This window comes from Aptenodytes forsteri, unplaced genomic scaffold (genome assembly GCF_000699145.1).
Source record: "Aptenodytes forsteri isolate BGI_AS27 unplaced genomic scaffold, ASM69914v1 Scaffold83, whole genome shotgun sequence".
In the NCBI taxonomy this organism is placed as follows: Eukaryota; Metazoa; Chordata; class Aves; order Sphenisciformes; family Spheniscidae; genus Aptenodytes; species Aptenodytes forsteri.
The window spans coordinates 798,117-817,092 of record NW_008795371.1 but is presented as its reverse complement, the minus strand read 5'-3'; the positions used below and the strand labels follow the sequence as shown (position 1 = coordinate 817,092).

Genomic DNA, 18,976 nt, shown 5'->3' with positions numbered 1-18,976 from the left:
GGCTTGGGCGGTGAGGCTTGAGCACTTGCTGGTGAAGACCGAGGCAAAAAAAAAAAAAAAAAATCTTTGTTTTAATACTGTATGGTCCTATTCACTGCTTACAGGCTAAATCTGGACTATCTTTTTTTATCATCTCTGTTTTGGGGGGAAATAGAAAACAAGTTTTTTGAGCAGTAATTACTGTCTGAAAAGCTGAATGTCATGTGTCTTACAGCCAGATGCACACTGCCATGTTGCTTCTGCTGTCACTGTAAGGTTATGAAACTCATTGCTAAAGCTGGGTCATGTTTGTCGAAAAGTCTGAAAAAGAAAGGGATAAGTCTGCCAGCATGGAGTGTATGCTGTGTGAAATGGAGAGGAGGAATTGACTGAAACCTGATCTTTTCCATCCAGTGACTGTATTATGCATAGCCAAAAATTTCAGAATAAATTCTTGAGCAAAATACAGCATTTAAACGGTAATATCCTTCTGACTGTTTTCTGGGCAATAATGGAAGAGCTAGATAGTTTGCAGATCAGTTGTATTTGGAAAGTTTATTTGCCACCCTCACTGCTTCCAGGCAGAAATGTAAGCATCATTGTTGTATCTTGAAATATCTAACAGGAATAACTTTTCAGAGGCATTGACCTTGCTGTAGTGGCAGGTCACCCTAGAGGGAAAAGATTGAAGCAAATTACTTTTGTTAAGATGCAGATGATTTGCAAGTGCTGACAAGGTTTTGATGTATTTAATGGTACAAGATCTTGGTATTATTCCTAAGAACTGAGCCTGCAGTCATACTACTGTGTGCTGCGATCCTGTCAGTTCCTGAGCTAAGTGAGGTCAAGCTGGGTAAATACCATAATGTGAAACCTCAAAGAAAGTGTTGCAGGAAGTGATATGGGTTTGAATCAGTATCTCAACACAGTGGTATACTATGTTGTACTTCTGAAGATTGAGGTGTTACTAATGACCACCTGAGGCCAGGCCACAAAAATCCAAATGGGAACGCAAATACTTTTCTCTTGGGAGAGATTGGGTAGTTAGTCTGAAACTCTCTGCCTTACAAAAGTGTTTTTTTATTTATTTTTAATCTCTCTCCTGTTCTTGGATTGCATAGCATTGCATGGTTCATTGATCCTTCTTTCTTCCAAAAAGTTGTATTCATCCCATAGGACCTTTTTGTGTTTGACACAGGAATGTGAATTGTGACCATGTAAATATTAGAAAGTAAAAATATTTCTCGTTACATTATAGGCCCCTGGATTTGGATTTGGTATTGCAATATCTGGAGGAAGAGATAATCCTCACTTTCAGAGTGGTGAGACATCAATAGTTATTTCTGATGTGCTGAAAGGAGGCCCAGCAGAAGGACTGCTACAGTAAGTGCCAGACTATACCTGGCTTCTGATTTGGGGGGCATTCATCTTTGTCAGTGGTAGCTTAACCTTCTAATTGTTCTCAATTGCTCTCAAGATATCTATCTGTAACTGTTTGTATAGTAGGTTTATAATACAGGTTCAGGGACACTCATTCCCCAATATTTTCCCCTTGGCATAAAGTATTTATACTGTGCATTGTGATGTTTTTCATTTAGAGAAAATGATCGTGTTGCAATGGTTAATGGAGTTTCAATGGATAATGTCGAGCACGCATTTGCTGTTCAGCAGCTGAGGAAAAGTGGGAAGAATGCCAAAATTGTAAGTGAATGTCTTGAAGATTTAAGCTTACTTAAATCCCATAGTTACAGAGCAAAAGTGAAATGGTGTAATGTCTGCTATGAAATACTTGCATGATGCAAGGTACTTGCATAATACCTGTGTGATGCTTCAGGTTTAAGTGATGATCATGACATGTTTATCATGTGGGTCACTCATGTTTTTTTAAAATGTGAATGATGATGTTTGGGTAGTGTGGAACTGGATACTTCAGACTCATTTTCTTTATGGTAAAGTTGTTCTCCGTTTGCCAAAAGCTCAATTCTCAGCTTTGTTTAATATTTCTTTGCTTTCTTGAGTGCACTTCTATCAAATTTTTCAAAGGCTGGTGTATGCTAAAGGACTTTACCAACTGTTCAGGCACTAACATAGTTCTTGTTATGCTCAGTAAACAGTTTGCCAAAATAAAGTATAATTATCTTAATTCCTATAATCTTGTAGGCTTATTCAAAGTGGTTGGCTTTTGAACTTTGAAAACAAAACAGGTCATCACTAAAGGGTAGTAATCTGGCTTTCTGTAGAAGTTTTGAGATTTATGTTACAAAAAATAGAACACAAATGCACAATGTTTAACAATTTCTTAATTCAGGAAAACAGACTTCTAGGGCTTGTAGGAAAGCTTTTGTGCTGACAGATTTCTAGTGCTCATGTGCTTTAATAAAGTTGCAAAAAATTGTGTTGTGTTCTACATTTGTAGACTTAGCAATTCTTTAAAGTTTACACAAAACAAAATGTGTGGCAAGCTGTGCAGGGCTTTCAGTATCTGAAGTATTTGGTGTGTAGATTTATGTAGAGAAAAGCAATTAATGGTATAACTTGGTTCAGTTCTGTAACACAGCACGTAAATCTCTAAACAGGGTTGGGTCTTATTCTGGAAACAGCTGTCTATGTTAGTGCAAACCAACTTTGAACTTTCAGCGGGAATGTTCCCTTTCCTCTGTGGCTTGCATAAACATTGCTTTGGAAGATTGGGAGGCTTCAAAGTTGAGGAGAATTACTGTCAATAACACACTGAGTATACAGTAGATCACATGTTAGCAAAAGAAGTTTTTAGCAGTGCCAGTAACTGATATGTGGGTTTAAGCAAAGAGAGAGGGCATTCAAATATGCAGCTCTGTGAAGACAGAATATTGCGTTATACTACAATCACTGTTGTTATTATCCTTTTTCCACTTTTGCAGAAGCAAAAAAGGACTAAAACAACTGTAAAAACAAACATACCCCTCCCCTCAAAAACAGGTTTCTAGTAATCTGTATTGATGAGTCTCCTGTATTAATTGGATAGGATTTTATAATGAGGATGCAAGAATTCAGAGCATTCACAAATACATCTGTATGTTTTCTTTTGAGTTTTGGGATTAGCTTGGCTTCTGACATTTAGTAACACCATGAGCATTGCACAGCCAGAAGGCTGATAACTAGTGTTTGGTTGTAGACTATCCGAAGGATGAAGAAAATTCAGATTCCAGTGGCTCGACCAGAACCTGAACCAGTGTCTGAAAATGAGGACGATAGCTATGATGAAGAGATACGCGATCCAAGAAGCAGCCGTGGTGGTCCAAGTGCCAACAGAAGGCATGAGAAGAGCTGGGTAAGAGATCGAAGCGCTAGCAGAGAGAGAAGCTTATCACCGAGATCAGACAGAAGGTCGGTTACTTCCAGTCAGCCTGCAAAACCTACCAAAGTAACACTGGTGAAATCGAGGAAAAATGAAGGTAACTTGTATGTAATTCTCTTGGTAAGACTTGCTGGTCTTTACAGGCCAACTGCTTCAGTCGATGTTGTATTAAGGGCTTCATGGACTGTATGAACAGTGCTGTTAATAGTTTGTTTGCCCATTTTACCAGTAGCTAGCTGAAAACTTAAGAACTGCTATTGTATTTCTGGTGGTATTTTTCATATTCCAAAATACATGTGCTTAATTAAGGGTAAAGTATTATATAGCGTAAACAAATCCCAACTGTGCACCTGACATCTGGTCGTCAGTGGCTGTGTACCTTCCATATGTATGTAGGATACTTCAGTATCCTTCCATATACTTCAGTTGAGTCTTCAGTGTCTGTCTTGTTTGAAAGAGGGAAAACTGTAGGTAGCATCTAAATTAAGCTATTAAACAACGGCTATGATTAGAGGCAGAGTTAGAAAAGAAATTGATATAATGGTAAATTCATAGCGTAATTCCACTACAGCCCTTCATGTGCCAAGTTCACTCTCCTCCTTGTGTTTCCAGTGTAAATGTTGTGTAAAGCAGTGTTGTAAATTTTTGGATACCTCCCTCCTTTTTTTTTTTTTTTTTTTACTGTAGCTTCATCAGTTTTCTTTTTTCTTTTATTGCTATTATATCAAGAGTATGGTCTACGGTTGGCAAGCCACATATTTGTGAAAGAAATATCGCAGGATAGCCTGGCAGCAAGAGATGGCAATATTCAGGAAGGAGATGTTGTGCTGAAGGTATAGTAAATAGTGGTGGTGTTTGTTCAAAGGGAAAACTCATTGATATAACTGTTCTTAGAATTAGCTATCTCTTAATTCCATAATTATTGTTAGTAGAAGATGTATCTTTTTTTTTATTAAATTATTTCAAAGATCAATTAATTTAAGTATCAATCAGCCTCTCTAAGGGAAGGAAAACTATGAAGCCTTTTTGTTTTTTCGGTTTTATTCCCTAGGCCTTATTCAGACAAATAGTGCCCACTGTAAATGCATAATAGAAAACATTTGGCATCGTATGAGACTTTGGCCCTACATGCGTAGTTATACAATATAATGTTGTGGAATTGTGCTGTTGAGCAACACTAGAACTTGCCTTCAGGTTAAATTTTGTTTTTTGTAGAAATCAATATACCTAGGGACTTTTAAGTCATACTAACAAACTTTATTTCAAGATACTGCTGTAAATGTGTTGGTGCAGAAAAATATACCATTCCTTACTCTGCTGAGTATAGCAGTACTGGTTCAAAAAACATAACTAATATTTTAAAAGTTTTGTGGTAGAGGCTTTGTCTTTGAAAGATGAAAATAATTTTCTATATTATGTTATAGTTTGAATGAGCCCAATAGTATTCCATTGTGTTGTGGTAATTTGATAAATATCTCTAGCTATTTCTAAATATCGTCAGACAGAAAACCACTATCTTTACTGGAGACTCACTGTTGAGTTTTTTCAGTAAGTTTATATCTGCTCTTTTCTTACTCTGTTCCAGATAAATGGCACAGTGACGGAAAATATGTCCTTAGCAGATGCAAAAACACTAATAGAAAGGTCAAAAGGCAAGTTGAAGATGGTTGTTCAGCGAGATGAACGAGCTACGCTGTTGAATGTCCCTGATCTTTCTGACAGTATTCATTCTGCTAATGCTTCGGAAAGAGATGGTGAGTAAAAATAAACTTGATTTCCAAAGGGAGAGAATAATTCCCTGTGTTGTGAAGATGTGAAATACCTAAGTGGGATGAGAGGGTGGGGAGGAGAAGAGTTAGAAGTAAGATTGTCATAAGGGTAAATCTTGTCTGAATGCGATTGAAATCCATACCTTCAAAAACAGTGGACAAAAAGATAGTTCTTATTCTTGCAATTATTCTTTCAGGAATATTAAGTTTAGTTGTTTTGAAATAATAAACATAGACTTAACATCTTCATAAAAATTCTCTGCAAAAGCTTATTTCCATTTGAGCAGGTCACGCCACCATTTTAATTACAATCATTTCATGAAAAAACAACTTTTATTTAACAGACATTTCAGAAATTCAGTCGCTGGCATCAGATCATTCCAACCGATCACATGACAGGCCCCGCCGCAGTCGTTCACGATCTCCTGACCAGAGGTCAGAGCCTTCAGACCATTCCAGACATTCTCCACAGCAGCCCAGCAACGGCAGGTGACGGCAGCGTTGTATTATTTTTAAATCAACTATTTAATGTGACATATAAGTTGTAGGAGTGCTTGGATTTATACAGTGTGACAAATGTGATACAGAGCTATGGTAGTAGTAATACAGCATTCTTTCTCTCAAGAGATGCAGCTGATAATGATCCAAATTTTCTTAGACTTCAGGAGAAATTGAAGCTTTAACTTCAGTGTTACCCCTTTTTTAAACATAGTCTTAGAGCATGGTTGTATGAATGGCAATTTAAGTTTGATAGTGATATATGTTATTGAAGCATATGCAATTACATTTTGGTTTTAGAAAGCAGTTAGCTGCAAGGATATTTGAGATGACTAGTAGCACAGTTCCCATTAAATGTCCAACCTGGGTAAACTTGTTGAAATCTTGCTTTATTTAGGCATAGGCTTTTTATTTTCCTCACTAGCCTTCTTTAAAGTTATCTTATGTTTCTGAATACATTTAATGCCTACAAAATAAGGTGTATTGCACAGCAGATTTAGCTTTTGGAACGTAGTTTTTAATATTTGAAATTTGTAGTGGGACATTCATGATAATTCTGAAGTAGGTAAGCCTAATTTTATATGAATTCAGAGAGAAGTAACCTATTGTATGGTTTGGAATTTTTTCTTCTGCCATGTGAAACTTTAGTCTTGAATAACATAAATCTGTCCTGTTTTGCATTTCCACAGTTTGTTAGAAATTGATATTTTAATTTATTGACATAGAATTTCTATGTTGGATTTTAGATTCTACTAAATATTTGTAAGAGAAAAGTTTACCTTCTGAGTGTTCATAGATGATAGAAAAAAAGTTAGAATTGATCTGTTACAAATTCCAAATTCAGAGCCTGTATTTGAAGATTTTCAGATGCTGTCAAAAATTCTGAAAAACAAATTGCAGCTGGCTGTTCCATAAAACTAAGATATGCCTGATTGGCTATTAATAACATTTTGTTTGCCGAAGGAGAAAGTAACACTTATACCTTCAAGGTTTTTAGTCTTTTAAGGGATAATAAAACTGCAAGACAGATCTTAACCTGCCTGTACTGATTGGGGTTATGGAATACAGACATTTTTGCTTCTCTTCCATGTATGTTGTTTGGAGGGACCACAAGGCATGAAAGTTTGTTTTCAAGTAGGAACCCCATATTAGTGGGAAAAACTTAAAAGCAGGGTCCCAGATGCAGGGATTTGATTGTGAAGGTTGTGAGGTCTCTGTCAGATTTAAAACCTTTATTTCTTGACATGCGTTTCTAATGCAGTGTGAAAAGGGCTCGTGGCGGGGGGGGGGAAATCCATCAAAACTGAAACTATGATTGACTTACCCTAGTGTTAGTGCTTTCCTGTCCTATTACAGTGGTTTAGGTAGATGGTCACTTCCTCCCTATGGACTACACTGTCAGAAGAATTAAATCCTTCCTGAGAAGGAACTTTGAAGTTATCTCAACTCTGAATGCATCCGCTATATCTACTTTATGAACAAGAGCTACCTTGGCATGGATTGACTTCCTGTTGGACATGTCCCTTTCAAGATCAGAAAATCCGGGCCCTGAGCCACATAAAGAAAAACATGTTAAAAGCAGCTTCTCTTTGTAGTGGTTATTTGTGCAAGTTCAAATCTGCTGTAACATCAAACTAGTTGCAACTGTTTCATTTTTTTAAAATTTGGTGAAAAATCTGGAGGGGAAAAAAAGCTTGAGAACAACAAGCTGAGGAAGAAAAGGTGCAAAAAGTCCTCAAACTGAGTTTAAGGAGGACATTAAAAATGTATTTAAGATAATGAGTCTTTATTTAGACCCTGTTCTGCCAAGTGTTTGTATGTTAATGAGGCAAGAAATCCCAGGGGAATCCTCTTAGTCCTTTCATACAAGCTTAACTACAGACTGACACTTCTAGGTGTGCACTAGAGTACAGAAATCTGCTGACAGACTTGCTTCAGTATTACTTTGGGGTCTGGTAGGGTCTTCAGTGTTGTCTACCTTTCAGTATTCCATAGTGGTATGTACACGTGCGCCTGCAGTTTTCCTGGATATAGAATTTCCACAACAATTGCTATTTGAACGTTCTGTCAAAGCATTAAATAGTACTTTTAGTTTTCTTTAGTCCAGAGGAAGTTCACAGATGTCTCTCGAACAGTCTTTCTAAAACTCAGATTCTAGAACATGTTCTTCTTAATCTACTAATAAAAAGGGCTAGTTATGCTTGTACCTTTTGGTTTGTTTTTTTTTTCTCTTCACTTGTGGACGATTGCAAATTACCCATAGTCAGTCGTTAAGATTCATTCTCTGGATTCTTTTCAATACTCATAGCCCTGGAGACTTTGAAAATTTGTAGCTGTCTGATACTGAATTAGGTCCTAAGTGAAATATAAGATATAAATATGTCCTGGCTTTGAGGAGGAGCCCTCTGAGCAGATCATGTTTTAAAGGTTAAGTATAGTTATAAAAGATACATATAATTTTAAAGGTATGCAGAACAACTGTTTAGGCAGAGGAAAAATGCATCTTAAATATAGAATGTCAGATAACATAAGGCAACTTTGTATAATCTGTTAAGAGCTGTACTTAAAAAGCTAGAATGAGCAAGAGAGGTCTCTGCACCCTAAGTTGGAGAGTACTTGTGGGGAAGTATCATATATACCCTTTCTTACCTATCTGGTCTTACTGCTGGCAGTAACAAGTTGTTGAGCTAGGTAAGCTTTTGGTGTGACCCGTCCTGAAAAGTGGCATTTACAGCCAGGTGCTGGTAAGCCTGCCAGATTACATCTCTGGACTGCCCTCTACCAATTGAAAGAACTCCCACTTGGGAACTCTCTCTCCTATGCTGCATTCCTCACCTGGGTACTGGAATAGCAAAAACATTTTCTGGTATGTTTAACATTTCAGCCTCATCAAGAAAGACGTGGTAGCTTGACGAAATTCCTGTAGAGGTCGTTATTTCTGGAAGGATGAGGTTGACTTCTGTAATACAGTTGTGAATTTATATATAGCACGAGAGATTTGTTGTTCTGTCCATTTTCAAAACAAGTTGAAAAACTGGAATATAGGACAAAAATCAACCCTATTCTGAATGTATTTAGGAAGATGCCTCTTGGCTCTTACTGTCTTCTCATGCTAAACAGTTTGAGATGTGCTAAAAACACATTTGGAAAGAGCCTGCACGTTCATATTTTTCAGAACATTTTCTGTGCAGACAAACTTTGTGTGTTGCGGACAATCTTTTTTTTCTTTTCTGTTCTGAAGCAATAGCCACAATTGATCACACTAGTGTGTAGCTGACTGCATTTTGTGACTGAAGGTTATTTAAAAATGCTTCTGTTAGGTCCTTTAAACCATTTTCAAAACAAGTTGAAAAACTGGAATATAGGACAAAAATCAACCCTATTCTGAATGTATTTAGGAAGATGCCTCTTGGCTCTTACTGTCTTCTCATGCTAAACAGTTTGAGATGTGCTAAAAACACATTTGGAAAGAGCCTGCACGTTCATATTTTTCAGAACATTTTCTGTGCAGACAAACTTTGTGTGTTGCGGACAATCTTTTTTTTCTTTTCTGTTCTGAAGCAATAGCCACAATTGATCACACTAGTGTGTAGCTGACTGCATTTTGTGACTGAAGGTTATTTAAAAATGCTTCTGTTAGGCGTACTTTAAAAAAAAAAAGCGGGGGGGAGGGAGGAAGTGAGGTAAAGGGGCCCTGACACAGCACAAATGTTAAACAATAGTGTCACAGTGCACACAGTGAACAACACTTTTGTCTCTTGGGAAGTGCAGCTGTCAGTTTTTTAACAAGTTTCTATCACCTAGAACCAGTGACAGCATCAAGTTGTTTCCTGCATTATCTTGCGATGTGAAATATTCAGTGCTTGCTGGACAACTTAAGCAAAATCAGGAAAAATTCTACTCTCCTGTTGTTCTGATTTTTCCCTTTTGTTCTATCACAATTGTGTTTCTATCAGCTTTTTCCCATTTAAACTTTGTTGTCTTACGTAGAATAGAACTGACCTTTTGCAGGCTTTTTAGTTGGCAGGGTGTATTTGCCTACATGCATAGCAGTAGCCCTGTCTAGAAGCATATTGCTTCAGATATTTACCTGACTATTTTGTGCTATGCTCTCAGTGTCTTTATTTTAGTTACTGGTATTGAGAGCTGTTTTCTTCCATATTTATGCTCTTTTTTGATATATGCAAGTATAAAAGCAGCATAAAATTACAGTGGTTTTGGACTGTGTGGAGAGGAAATGTAAAATGAACTTTGTCCTCGTGTAGTAACTGCAGTATTTTTGGCCTTATTTTTAAAGCAGAGATACTACTATTTTGGAATAATGCTTCTGTTAAGCATTAGGAGATGCTTGGAAACAGGTAGCGAGGGCTCATGGGGAAATTTACTGTAAATCTCATTAACTAGTGCTCATTACCCAAAAATCTTTGGGCGGAGAGGGGAATTAGTTGTAGTTTACACTACTACAGGACTTTTTTTGTCTGTGAGACACTTAGTATGCATTTAAAGAGCTAAATGTATGTGTCTTTTTTAATGAGCCAGGAACTATTTTCAAGGGAATGAGGAGTCCAGTCATATTTTAGTCTTGTGCTGGAAGTAAAATACATAACCTTTTAGCTTACGCACTTAATATTATGCACAAATGAAAATATGCTGGGGGTCTGAAAGAGGAATAAGAAATTTTTTGTCAGTGAAGTTTGGGAACAAAGTAGAAGGATAAATGCTTACTTTTCCTTTTGCTAGACGTAATGGTTTTAGCATCATTTTTATCAACTCTGGAAGCCCCCAAAAACGGGTTTATCTGAGTAAAAAAGGCACAAATAAGGATTTTAAAAATTAGGCTGCTCTACTTGTTTTTACCAATGACTTATAACAAGATGGTTGTTTACAATGCAAGGGTGCCTGTGTCTTCCCAGATTGTTGTGATGATTGCAGTATTTTTCTGTATTCTGTATTTTTTAGCTGCCTTCAGGCACTCAGTTTTAAAACTGGCAGAAGAAAGTAGTGAAAAGTCTTAGTACGTCTTGGCTGAATAGCTAAGCTTTGTTTCTGATGTTTCAAACTTCACATTGCTTCAGGAAAGCACATTCTGCTTGTATTGAGATGTTTACTATTTCTTTTATTCTTTCTTACACATCTTGGATGAGTAGATTTGCTGGGTTCTGTTTTCCTAAGTCATACTTCCAACTCTTGAAGTATCGGTTCTGATTAAAAAACCCCAGTCTTTAATTTGTATAATGGATTTTTTTGGATACATTTGTACTTTATGGGGACTGATAGTTATTATTGCTTAGTAGCACCATCTAGCTGTTGGTAGTGAAAAACTTCTCTTTTTTCCCCCCCAATACAGACCTCTCCTTTATGAGAGATGGACTTGCGCCTATTGACCAAGCTGTTGTTATCTTTGGGGAAGTACCTTTTTTTCCCCTCCTTGGCAATTAAGTCTGATATTATATATAAAGCTGTGATTTGTTTGTGTCTGTCTTCTCTCAAATCCTTTTTATATCCTTGCTTATTTGCCAACTCTTGGGAGTTGAATAGATATTTTGAGCATCTCCTTTTTTTTTTTTAAGACTGTACATGCTCTGGAATTAAGACTGTCTCTTTGGTATATTGGTCTGCTTTTGTTTTTTCCAGCTGATTATTAATGTTCATCTGCTCAGACCCTATTAAACCATTTACTATTCAACGGATAGTAGTATAACAGTTAACACTTCAACATACAGCATATGTTCTGTTCAGTTCTGCTATGGTACAGCTGGTAGCTGTACCTCTATATAACAATATAAAAATACCTGATCTTTCGAGCTAAAGGAATAGAGATTATGTTCTTTTGAGCTTTAGCTGCTCTCATCATTTAAAGAACAAGAGAATTTTTTTCTTTTTTAACTTGTCATATATGCCTTTGTTTTACACTGTAAGCATGTATAGGAAATGCATAAGAAGCAGGGAGTTGTCTTTTTACTAAAATACATAGATGACTGAGTGTATGAGAACTACTCCTGTCTTGTAATAGCTGTGGATTGAAGGCCGCATCCTCTCTGAAGACTGAGAAATCAGGGGCATGTTTGTGTTCTACCTTTTATCTCTGCAAAGCGCTACCAAGAGCTACACTGGCAACACTTGTGTTCCAGGGCAGCTGCCACACAAAGGAGAAGATGAATTAGCTTGATCACAGCAAAGCCTAAGAATTAAGTCTAAAAATCCATGATTTCTACAGGGAGGGGTGAGAAAAACACCATCATAGCTGCTTGTCTCCACTTCTTCCCTTTGCTTCTCAATTTCTTACATAGCTTTCAATATACAGCATGTGTGTGACTTCTGTGCTTGAAGCAGAGAGCAGTCTGTCTCACCATGTCCTTCCCCTTTCCAAATAGCCATATCTGGAGAAGTCCTTTATTAACATGAAGTTAGGGACAAAATGCTCGGATTTAGAAATGGTAAAAATTATTAATAATATGATAGTCTAAGAACAAAACCTTGTTAAATAGTAATTGGTAATTCTTTACCCACCAAACCTGACCTTCATGAATGACAGGATTTATTCTTTAGTCTTAGTAGACCAAGGTCATAGAAACAATTCTATATGCAGAGTGGAATCTTTTTTTTCTAATATAGTCTTCGAAGCAGAGAAGACGAGAGAATAACTAAACCAGGAGCTGTCTCTACACCTGTAAAGAATGCAGATGATACTTCTAAAACTGTGGAAGAGGTGGCAGTCGAAAGAACTGAAAAACAAACTCCACCACTCCCAGGTAAAAACATTAAAATATATTAATTATGCGTGTTGTTGAGAACGGATGACCAGTAAAGACTTCATGCCATTGCATATTTGTGGAATGATTTCTAAAGTCTTAAAACAGACCATGTCCTAATTATTTTTATTTCTGAATACTAACAGTCCTTATAACCATAACCCCACTTATATCTTAGAGTTTTGGTCCTGAAAACCTAAGCTGTGCGGTCTGCCCATTATATATGGGGGTCAGACTTCAGTGTTCAGAGCTGTATTTATAGGTGATGGTCATGAAGAGCTTTGTCCTGATCGCTCAAGCAAGGCTAAAATCAGTCATTTCTTTTCTGAGAGTCAAGCAGTAGACTGGTTCTTATGGGTTACTGTAGCACACTATATTTAAACAAGGATGTAGTTAAGCCTGTTTAGAAGGACTGTTCCCAAGACACAACTCAAAATGCTTTGTTACTGTAGTGCTTACTAACTGCAGTCATGGACCAAGAAGGCATTTTAACAAGTGCAGTACAACTAATAAAACTAGAGCAAAATCTCATTCCTTTTTTCCAAAAGGGAAGGATAAACTAAATGGCAACAGATAAAGCCAGTTGGTGTAAAAAAAAGAAAAACATAAGATGATATGGTGACAGGACACTGTTCTGGGCAGGCTGGCTTGTAAGATTTTTGTTTACAGAATGAGGCACTTCGGTGAAATTATAAGTGGAGAAAGAGGAGTTGTGCAAATGGTTTAGAGGGAGCTGTTCTTGAAAGGCTGGGTAGGATGAGGAAAAAGCACATTCAAGCTTGAAAATATTTGAAGAGTTAAGCGATGAGTAGTGACACTTCTGCATGTGGTATTCAGTAGCTCAGTGAAGAATTGGAAGAGTTATGATGTTGATAGACTCTGAAAGACCTTGAAAGTGAGAACAGTAGGTTTTCTGATGCAGCAGCCATTATTAAAAAGATTGTTATAGGAGGTGACCTTTTGCAGTGGTGTTATGAAAAGATGCAAATGAAGTAAATCTATATTTGCCAAGATAGAAAAAGGATGTAGTAATGAGATTAGAAAGATGAATTCTGTATTTCTAAGACATTCAAGATTAATAATTAGTGTAATACAAAGCTAGCCAGGATAGGAGAGGAGACCCTTGAGATAGTTCTCAGTCCAAAGTAATGTACTAATAATTGGTTTGAGGGACTGGCAAGCAAGTAATAAGTACTGTGGGGATTTTGATGGTTAGTGGGGAAGAAGAAATGTTCTGCTCTTGGGTAAATGGGAAGAGGCACATGGAAATACTTAATTTGGATGGGAGGAGATGTAGGCTAGTACATGGAGATAGTATTTAAATTTGTGTCTGCAGATAAAATTAACTTGCCATAATATACAGTCTGAGATAAAAAGGTGCAATAAAGGGCATAATCCGTTAACAGCCTCACAGGAAACTCTAGGGAAATGAGGATTTTTCAAAGACTGTAATGAAAATGTGGTTAGAAAGGTAGTTGGCAGATTCTGTGACAGTTTGCTGCTTAGACTAAGGGCAGGACAACTGTCACAGTTGATTGTGTCAAAGGAGGATGGAAGGAGAGTATTTGTTCAGAGGGATCATCAGAGGCTTGTGCTAGGGAAGGGTCATTAAAGACTTAAAGGAAAATGCTATGTTACTGTATGGGAAGGACAAAATTCACATTAGAAAAGGCATTATTACCAAATCATTGTCTGAAATCCCAATTTCAAACTAGTCCGTTCAGTCATTTGAAAGGAAGACAGCACAGTCGTTGGGAAGATCAGGGACATCAGACTAGTTTGAAGCCAGCCTAGTTTGAAATCAACTTTTTTCAAGTGTGCAGAGATAAGTCTTAAATACAAATTCTTCTAACGTGACCAGCCATGTAGCAGAGAAGAGCTCCTATTAGTGCTCATTACTGAGGGAAGACTGCAGTGGCAGTTTCTTCCCAGTGACTCCAGAGAATCTATGCAGCAGAGCTGTGGTAAGTGCTTTTCTTTAAGAACCATCAACTGGACCAAAGTAAGTGTTGAAATCTGCCGACCTCAAGGCGTACAGCAGTAGTACGAGTGTTTGTCGTATTTTCGTGTCAAGAATTGAATTCTTGAGGGAAGAGAGCCAATGGAAAATGACTGTTACGTCGGAGAGATCAAGGTGAGAAACAGCAGGGTTGAAAGTGGTCTTGCGAGCATGAAGCCTTCTAGTTCTTGTAGTTTTACAGTGTTCAGAGTACTTAATGAAATACAAAGGAAGTTTTTGGATTTTTACTGAAGTAATAATTAGGCCAGTAATCACGCTGCTTTGAATGGCACGGTGGGAGTGTCTTCTGTTGTTTTACGTTTCTAATATTTCACTTTTAAGTGGGGTAGAGGCAGTCTACTGAAGAAGTCATTAAGCTCTTAATTAAGTTAAGCTTTACTTTCTCATCTTTAAATGACCAAATGGACGTTTGAAATCTTTTGATGTTTTAATAGAACCAAAGCCAGTGTATGCACAAGGAGGTCAGCCAGATGTGGATTTACCAGTCAGTCCATCTGATGGTCCTTTATCCAATTCAACCCATGAAGATGGAATGCTTCGGTAATGTAACTCTAAACTCCATTCAAATTTGCCTGGTCCTTGACTAAACCAAGCTTTTGTCCAAGGTGATGAATAATCTGTATAAATGGTCTGATGTAAAGTCCAATATGCTGTCCTGATACTTCTGTTCAGAAATATTAGGATGAAGACTTTAGGTTTATTCCTGAGCCTTGTTGACACTTACGTTGTGTAATATACCTTTTTTTAAGTCTATTACTTTTCTATGGAAATGAGCAGTTACAATGATCAACTGGTGAAAAAAATTTGCAGTGTTTATCTCTCCTTGTGCACCCCCACCCCTCCTGCCCCATCCCCATCTCCAGAGAGAGGAGAGATACTGTATCATATTCTTTTCCTTCCATAATAATTGGAGAGCAATGAAAAAGGTCACTGCAGAAATGTGCAAAGTCATGACATGGAAATGAGTCTGCTTCACTGGGCTCTCCTTTATGGACATTAGTGTACATGAGAATAGATTCTAGTTTGGTTTCGTCTCAAATTCATCTTAATCTCTTTAGAGCCAAAATAGATCTATATGCCTGCACAGTTCTTTAAAAGGAGGAACACTTTTGGAAGAGTGTCAAAGTACCTCACTTAAATCACACTATAAGTGTAAGACAGACAAACCCCACTAAACAAGTAAATACAGGTGGGTTTTTTGAAGTGCTGCTAATGAGTGTGTTGTAATACTGCAGTTGATAAGCGGTTAATGGTATGTGTAGCATAATATCCTCTAATTGAAATGATAGGCAAATTAGTTCTTTGCATGTGTTCAGTCTCAAATTTACCAGGATATTACACCTCTAAGTGGAATATTTTCTAAATCTCTAGGCCAAGCATGAAACTGGTAAAATTCAGAAAAGGAGATAGTGTGGGCTTGCGACTAGCAGGTGGCAATGATGTTGGCATATTTGTAGCTGGTGTTCTGGAAGACAGCCCTGCAGCAAAAGAAGGATTAGAGGAAGGGGACCAGATTCTCAGGGTATGTCAAAAACAATAACAGTACAAATGTTTTGTTGTACCCAAGTAGGTTTTCTTTCTGTAGTATTAAATATATTGCCTTTGTAGTTTATACAGATTTTTTTCTGTATGTGCTTATTAGATGACTTAACAGCAAAATCTCCTGTTACTGTACTGTTGCTAGGAGGTTAGTAAGTTTTTTCATCCAATTTCTTTGGCTAATTCAGTTAATGAAGTTTGGATTTTTTTAACTGTTGGGTCACTAAATTGTCAGAGGGCTCTGTGTGTTACTGATGTTTATAGGTGCTCCATGATATTGATCTAAAGAACATAAAATGAACGGCTACCTATTATTCTGGAAGCTATGCTTTTACCAAGAAATAAAGTGGGAATATTTAGAGGTACAAGAGACATCTTGAGGTGCATGCACTTGGTGTGTATGTATGAAACTGAATAAACAAAAAGATCTTAGCAATAAGTTGATTTAGATTTCCCATTGTATAGTTAAATCTGTGTTATAATATCATATGCTAAATCAAACTGATTATTTCATTGATACCAGGTAAATAATGTAGACTTCACAAATATCATCAGAGAAGAAGCTGTCCTTTTTTTGCTTGATCTTCCTAAAGGTGAAGAAGTAACCATTTTGGCACAGAAGAAAAAAGACGGTAAGTATTTGTGTATCGGGAGCAATGTAGTAGACTGCTTGGAACAACATAAAAAGTATAGCAAATGATGACTAACTTCTGGCTTGCAGGAAATTGGCACCTTATGAAGACTATTAAGTTCTTTTGGCTTTGGGATAGGTTACTACTACAAATAGACTAGTGATTGATATTGTAACAGTACACACACACCCCCCACACCCCCAAACAAACAAACAAAATCCCCAAAACAAAACAACCCACCAAAAACCCAAACAAAAAACCCCAGCAAAATAACCCCTAGCATCTGACAAAAGTATTCGCATTAAACCTTGGGGGGAGCAGGAGAGTCTTGTAGTTATGCTGTTGAAAATGAGTGTTTACACTGGTGTGCATACACACACAAACTTCTTTCCCAGTAAGATTCATTCCTTCCAGGGGAACTGAATTAAGCTTGCACTAGCACCAAATTTTTGACTGTGAAAGTTGAATTTCTATTGGTAGAGTTTGCTATTAGTTATGCTGCTTGAAATAGAGCAGCTCTGAGACATTAAGGCTTCTTGAAGTAATATTATTATTTATTATATTTAAAGCAAGGAGAATTAAGGTGAGGCACTGCTTTGAGCAATTCTTGTGAGCATTAGGACATCACTTGAACTTACATAACACTTTCCTATTTTGGCGTTTCTTTTTCTTTTTTCAGTTTATCGTCGTATTGTTGAGTCTGATGTAGGGGATTCTTTCTATATCAGAACTCATTTTGAATATGAAAAGGAATCTCCTTATGGACTAAGTTTCAACAAAGGTGAAGTGTTCCGGGTGGTGGACACTCTGTACAATGGCAAACTGGGTTCGTGGCTGGCAATTCGAATTGGCAAGAATCATAAGGAAGTCGAAAGAGGTATCATACCTAACAAAAACAGGTACGATCTTAAGATACTTAAATTGCTGTTTTAAAACTAAACTTTAAATTTTGCATCTATATAATGAATGATTGGACTTGTTTGCAGGACACTGGCTTATAGAACTGGGACAGTCAGAATAAGTGACAAAGCGTTAAAACAAATTGAAGTTAAATATATGATCTATGAATTTGCTTTTGACTCTTGTACAGTCCAAAAAAAACCCCAACCTTAAAACTTTCTTTTCAATACAAGAGACAAGGCTGAAATGTGATATCAGCCTCAATAGTTCTAGCTTGTACTTCGTAATACAGAAACAACAAAAGCTTGATTCAGCAGGTGGTAGTGGTTTTTTGGAAGTGTAAGCTTGCTAGTCAAGCATTACTTCAGAAGCTGACTTCCTTGATAACTGGTTGGGATTCGTTGTCATCTTAGAGCTGAGCAACTAGCCAGCGTACAGTACACGCTTCCAAAGACAGCAGGAGGAGATCGAGCGGATTTTTGGAGATTCCGTGGTTTGCGTAGCTCAAAAAGAAATCTCCGAAAAAGCAGAGAAGATCTTTCTGCCCAACCTGTTCAGACAAAGTTTCCTGCCTATGAAAGAGTTGTTCTTCGGGAAGGTATGGCTTTATTTTTACTGTTGCAGGTTAACAGGTTTGTGTGGTTTGCTTTGTATTGGCCTATGTATTTAAGAATGTCTTGCATTTGTTTTAAGCAATCTATATATTTTGACTTTTTTTTTTTCCTTCAATTCTAGCTGGGTTTCTCAGACCTGTAACCATTTTTGGTCCAATAGCTGATGTTGCGCGAGAGAAACTTGCTAGAGAAGAACCAGATATATTTCAAATTGCAAGTAAGTGTGAGATCAGGTTTTTCTGCGGTTATGAAATAGCCAACTTTCTTTTGCTAGATTGTTTGTTTCTGCAGTATTACTTTAGCTGTTAACATGTTTAACAAGATGTTGACAATGTAAAGGAACAGACTAAATATAAGTTCTTTCACTGCTTGGTTGCTGATAATTCTCTGAAGGTAAAAGTAGTGTTAGTTCTATTTATAGCCTTCTCAAATTTCATTTTAATTTGGTACCTTATTATCCTATTTCTAAGTGCTTTTGTAAAGATGTAGTGATTTTTATGGCCAAATTGGTGGGTAGATTTTCGTATATTATTTTAGAGAAGGAGGAGTGTCTTCAATCTGAATTGATAATTTGAGCTATGAAATGGTTTGTTTTATCTTAATGAGGGAACGTAGAATATGTTGTAAACTTACAACAGATTTTTACTGTGTCCTCTTTACCAGAAAGTGAACCAAGAGATGCTGGTACTGACCAACGTAGTTCTGGCATTATTCGTCTTCACACTATAAAACAGATAATCGATAGAGTAAGTCTTTTATCGTCACTGTACTTCTAACACAAGAAGAGTAAAACTGGTATCATCAAGTAAAGTGTTGAGTGTTTGAAATGTAGAAGAATAACTAATGAGTGTGTTTGCTTTAAAAATAACTTTCTCATCTTTCTGTTGGTTAATTTAAAAAAAAAAAAAAAAAAAACCAAAAAAAAAAAAAAAAAAA

The 18,976-nt window shown here is 36.9% G+C and overlaps 1 protein-coding gene across 3 annotated transcripts in view; it reads left to right on the top strand.

Annotated features, from left to right (window-relative positions):
• TJP1 (tight junction protein 1) overlaps nt 1-18,976 on the top strand; it is a 50,203-nt gene that overhangs the window by 9,123 nt on the left and 22,104 nt on the right. For all 3 annotated transcript variants that reach the window (XM_009280337.1, XM_009280336.1, XM_009280335.1), the window contains exons 2-15: nt 1,238-1,362; nt 1,578-1,680; nt 3,134-3,413; nt 4,046-4,149; nt 4,902-5,070; nt 5,430-5,574; nt 12,199-12,335; nt 14,790-14,895; nt 15,727-15,877; nt 16,418-16,526; nt 17,206-17,425; nt 17,840-18,024; nt 18,162-18,257; nt 18,704-18,786. In XM_009280337.1, coding sequence (XP_009278612.1) covers nt 1,238-1,362; nt 1,578-1,680; nt 3,134-3,413; nt 4,046-4,149; nt 4,902-5,070; nt 5,430-5,574; nt 12,199-12,335; nt 14,790-14,895; nt 15,727-15,877; nt 16,418-16,526; nt 17,206-17,425; nt 17,840-18,024; nt 18,162-18,257; nt 18,704-18,786 — 2,013 coding nt within the window. The remainder of the gene's footprint in view (nt 1-1,237; nt 1,363-1,577; nt 1,681-3,133; nt 3,414-4,045; nt 4,150-4,901; nt 5,071-5,429; nt 5,575-12,198; nt 12,336-14,789; nt 14,896-15,726; nt 15,878-16,417; nt 16,527-17,205; nt 17,426-17,839; nt 18,025-18,161; nt 18,258-18,703; nt 18,787-18,976) is intronic.